The sequence below is a fragment of the Brassica oleracea genome, chromosome C4 (assembly GCF_000695525.1).
Source record: "Brassica oleracea var. oleracea cultivar TO1000 chromosome C4, BOL, whole genome shotgun sequence".
NCBI classification, from domain to species: domain Eukaryota; kingdom Viridiplantae; phylum Streptophyta; class Magnoliopsida; order Brassicales; family Brassicaceae; genus Brassica; species Brassica oleracea.
The window spans coordinates 14903436-14908752 of record NC_027751.1 but is presented as its reverse complement, the minus strand read 5'-3'; the positions used below and the strand labels follow the sequence as shown (position 1 = coordinate 14908752).

General features: G+C 44.6%; 1 protein-coding gene across 1 annotated transcript; it reads left to right on the top strand.

Annotated features, from left to right (window-relative positions):
• Positions 1-416: 416 nt before the first annotated feature.
• On the top strand, positions 417-1013 carry LOC106338220 (putative protein TPRXL). The gene has a single exon (XM_013777250.1). The coding sequence runs from the start codon at positions 417-419 to the stop codon at positions 1011-1013; it is 597 nt and encodes a 198-aa protein (XP_013632704.1).
• The last annotated feature ends 4304 nt before the right edge of the window (positions 1014-5317 follow it).

The window sequence follows — 5317 nt, the reverse complement described above, 5'->3', positions numbered from 1 at the left end:
AAAGCCACGTCATGGGAATATAATTTAAATGCTTGATTCCACGGTTGAGAACGAACGAGAGTCTAGTGTTGTCACTGAGTTTGCCCAAGTTTGTTTGGTTGTAGTTTCCAAAAGAACTGCTTGATGAGGCCTATACTTGCACCTATATGATGGAACTCTTTCTTTCACAGGGTGAGTTGTTTGAGATTCTTGAAGATGAGAAGCGACAGTATAGTACGTATTTCTCTCCAGTACTCTGTTTCATTTTTCACTTCGGCTTATAGTACGTATATTTTTTTTTTCAACGCTATCACCTTCGCCTTCATCACGCTAAATATAATAATAGAGACGATAGGTGTTTCTGCTTGAAGAGTACGTCAGTTTCATGTAGCTAAAACCACGAGTGTAACTTCCGAAGGAATTAAGGGAATCCAAAAATGTCATCTCCTGAGAACCACTGGCTCTCTCCTGGTCGTCTAGCTTCCGTTCTGAATCCATCATCGTCCACTTCTGGTGAGCTGCTACCCAAACCTCCTGACCCCCCTGACCCATCACTACCCCCATCAGTTACCGATTTTCCCCATCTCCTTCATCCCCCTTCTTCTTCTACTTCCCCCAAATTTACTACTGTTACTGCTACAGTTAACCCTAATACTGCCCTCCAATTCTCCTTTGAGATTTTGCAGGAGCCATCTACTACTTCTTCTTCCACTGATCCTCATTTAGTCTCTGATGTTACCATGAGTGACAGTGTGGAAGTTCCCTCCTCTTCTGCTGAGGATGTCACTACTAACTCGAACACTGAACCTATACTCATTACCATCCCTCCGAAAAACTCCTCCCCTATCCTTACTAATAAAGCTTATGCTCCTTCTCCCTCTTCAACTAAACCCCTTGCCTCCAAACCTGACCCCAATCTCTTAAGCTCTAACCGTAACCCTATTCCCATTCGCTCATCCTCTAACCCTATCCCTAAGCGCTCATACCCTAACCTTTCCTCTAAATCCTCAACTCCCAAACCCCCCATTAACTAAATCATCTAACCCTCCTCCCTCCTATGCTTCTAAAGTTAAGCTTCCTTCAGACCGTTCCCTATCTAGACTTGCCCCCACCTCTATCTCTCATGCTGGTAAACCGAGAGTACTCATTCCTGATGTTGTTTTTGAGCGTGGTTCTGCTCTTCACAAGGAGTACATCGTGGGCTCTTTTCTTGGCAAAATGCCAGGCTACGGCCCCATTCATCCAAGATGGAAATTCACCTGATGCCATTGAAACATTCCATGCTTGTTAGAGTTCCCAATGAGTTCATTAGATCAAAAATACTGGAAAAGAAACTGTGGTACGTAGATACTTCTATGTTCTATGTCTCACAATGGGGCTCTAACGCTGAGGAAGCATATCCTGAAATTACTTCAATACCGTTGTGGGCTCATATCCGAGGTATTCCTTTTGACTTACACACAAAGGAAGGTCTCAGCTTGGCAGCAGGTCTCGTTGGTGAGCCAATTGAGACTGATGATTACACAAAAAACATCTCAAGCCTCAACATTGCCCATGTCAAAGTGGAAGCAAATCTTCAAGCACCTTTACCCTCATGTGGTGAACTTGTTCGTGAAAGTGGTGAAATTATTGATGTCGACATAGAATACCCCTGGACCCCCTTCCTGTTCCCACTGCAACCATATTGGTCACATCAATAAAAATTGTATCTACCCGCCAGCTCTCCCTGTAACTGATGGTTTCTCAGCATCGTCTCCATCCTCCAATGCAGACCCAGTCCATCTTAATGGCTACTCGCCGCATGTCAGTATGGATGTTGCAGTAGTAGAAAAGTCACCAATTCCCTCAGATGCTGCTCCTGATGTGGTTAACTTAGCTCCTTCAGTGGATGTGGCTGATGAACTCCCACCTCCTACTGAACCACTGAAAGCTGATGAACCTAACCCATTACCTGTAGTGACTGCTGAATCCCAAGAGATCCCTGAATGCACTATTGATGCCTTTGAATTTCCCCTAGTTACCTCTCCCCCCTCTTCCCCCATACGCTCCTCTGTTTTTCCCTTTACTCCTGACCCACTCTCACCTCAAAGCCCTCAGCTACCTTAAATTTTTACCAGACTTGCCTCAAATGCCTCTGTTGTTGTTGGCCTCCCGGCCCTTCGTGCCCCTACCTCTTCCTCCTATATAGCCAAACAACAAGTTGCCTCTTTAACTCCCCTACCATCTCCCTTCCTCTTGCCTTCATGGATACATCCTCCCCTTCTTTTATTTCAACCTCTAACCCTTTTCTTCCCCTCCTCCCCTCCTCTGACCCATCCCATCCTACTACTGTTACTGGGGGCTCCCACTTAAATGGAGCATCTCCTTCCCTTCCCCAATGAGTACAAAATTATTTTTTTGGAACGTCCGAGGACTTAACGATCCGGACAAGCACTTGCCATTTAGCCAATGGTTAAGCTCTTATCGCCCTGTTTTTGGTGCCCTTTTAGAAACACACATCAAGGAGCAAAACCTTTCCAACATCATCACTAAAGTTTGCCCTGGTTGGAATTTTGCTTCGAATCATAATTCCGATGAAGATGGCCGTATTGTTATCATCTGGTGTCAATCCGTCTCTGTTCAGCTACTATCCCAAACTAAGCAGTCTCTGACTTGTGAACTCACCCTGTCTCCATCGCAAAAAGTTGTGTTCATGGCTGTTTACGCCTGCAACACTGTGGTGGAGAGATCTAATCTTTGATCTTCTAAATATCCAGCAGTCCCTCTCTACTGATCTTCTACCTTGGACTGTGGGGGGGCGGTGATTTTAATCAAATTCTTCATCCCTCTGAGCACTCCTCCCCTCATATCAACTCTCTCAATACACCAATGATAGACTTTGCGGACTGTCTCCTTCAAGCCGGCCTCTTTGATCTGAGATTTCATGGCCAACTAAATACCTGGACAAACAAAACCCTCACTGATCCCATAGCTAAAAAGCTAGACCGTCTTCTTGTTAATCAGTGTTGGGTATCTCTCTTGCCCCAAAGCACGGCTACCTTCTTATCCCCCAACTTCTCCGATCATTCCCCATGTGTCCTTGACCTTGCTCTCCCTCTCCCTATCTCTGGCACTAGACCCTTTAAATTCCTCGACTACCTTACAAAGCGCCCCAAATTACTCCCCATTGCTGCGGACTTATGGATTCAGACCGGTGGCACTGCTACGACCCTTGGAGAGCTATGCTGGAAACTAAAACAAATAAAAAGAGTGCTTAGGAAGATAAATCGTGAGAATTTCTCAAAAATTCAAGAGAGAGTGGCTATTGCCAACAATTTGCTTAAAATTGTGCAGGGACAGGCCTTACAAGACCCCTCTCCAGCGTTATTTCAGAAGGAAAGAGAACTAACAGAAAAATGGGAATTCTTGCGGACCATTGAAGAAGCTTATTTTCGCCAAAAATCAAGAATTAATTGGTTGAAAGAAGGGGACTTAAATACCTCTTATTTCCATAGAATCTGGAAAGTGCGTACTGCAGTTAACTCCATTCGATCATTCGTGCTCTAGAATGGCGATCTTATTTTTGATCCAGTGCAGATGGGAATAATAGCAATTAATCACTTCAAAAGCATCCTAGCCCTTGATGTTGTTCCTGTTACCATCTCATCACTTGCTTGGTTTCAATCAATTATCAATTTTCGCTGCTCTACCACTCAAAGATCCATGCTTTCTCTGCTCCCCTCATCGGAAACTATTGTCTCAACCCTTTTCAAACTCAACCCCAACAAATCGCCAGGGCCTGATGGCCTGACCTCAGGGCTTTTCAAAGCTTCCTGGTCTATTCTTGGTCATGAAGTCACTGCTGCTATCTCTGCTTTCTTCAACACATGGTTTCTTCCAGAAGTTGTCAACTCCACAATATTGTGTCTAGTACCCAAGCACCCTGGCGCCTCCTCTGTTGCTGACTACAGGCCTATTTCCTGCTGTTCTACCATCTACAAGGAAATTTCTAAGATCTTGGTTGCAAAGTTGAAGCCCATTCTCTCTGATCTTATCTTGCCAAACCAGACAGCTTTCATTCAAGGGCGGTTGCTGGTGGAGAACATCATTCTTGCTATTGATCTTGTTGATGGTTACCATAAGAATAAGGGTCCCCCGCGTATAACCTTCAAAGTTGATATTGCTAAGGCTTTTGATACTCTCAATTGGGACTTCTTATTCATCTGCTTGAGCTCTCTTGAAATCCCATATATCTACCTTACCTGGCTGCGTGCTTGTGTTTGTACTCCCTCATACACAATAGGTTACAATGGCAATATTCAGGGTTACTTCAAAGAAAAACGTGGTCTGCACCAAGGGGATTCTCTCTCGCCTTACCTCTTTGTGATTGTCATGAACTGTCTCTCACTTCTTCTCAATAAAGGAGCAGCAGATGGAAGATTCGGTTACCATGCTAAATGTCACTCCTCTAAGCTTACACATCTATGTTTTGCAGATGATCTCCTCATTTTCACTGATGGTAACCTCTCTTCTGTTCAAGCCATTCTCCAAATTCTCCATGACTTCTCTCTTCACTCTGGCCTAGCGGTGAGCATCCAGAAAACGTCCTTTGTCTCCTCGGGCTTGCCTCAAGATCAGGTTGATGCTATTGTCTCCTCAACGGGCCTCTCTCCTGGCACTCTTCCTGTTCGTTATCTGGGCATCCCTCTCACCTCTCAGAAGCCCTCCCTTCATCTCTGCTCTCCTCTACTGCAACATATTAAAGGAAAAATTAATTCTTGGAGTTCCAAAGCATTATCATTTGCAGGCAGACTGTTGATGATTAATACTGTCATTGCGGATATCACCAACTTCTGGTCATCAACTTTTGTACTACCCAAGGCATGCATTAAGAAGATAGACTCTCTCTGTGGCTCTTTCCTATGGCATGGTTCAGCAGAGGGCAACCATTCAGCTAGGTAGCTTGGGATACGGTTACTCTCTCTAAGGATGAAGGAGGTCTAGGGTGTAGGGATCTTATCTCCTGGAATACAGCGTGCTCACTGAAACTCATCTGGCTATTGTTTACAAACGCGGGTTCTATATGGGTTGCTTGGTTTAAGGAAGAGATTTTAAAAGGAGATATAGCTAATTTATGGACAACATCTCCTAAGCAGCGCTATTCGTGGTTCACTAACAAACTACTAAAGCTGAAGAATATTACCTATGATTGGATCAAGATTGAGGTTGGCACCGGATCTTCGGTTAGATTTTGGACTGACAATTGGTCTCCTTTCGGTAGGCTCACTGACTTCCTTGCTCCTCAACGCCAGAACTCCATGGGCGTCGCTCTAAATTCAACACTTCAAGATTTGTTCTC

Coding starts and splice junctions, on each gene's coding strand:
- LOC106338220 (XM_013777250.1), top strand. CDS start 417: ATGTCATCTCCTGAGAACCACTGGCTCTCTCCTGGTCGTCTAGCTTCC.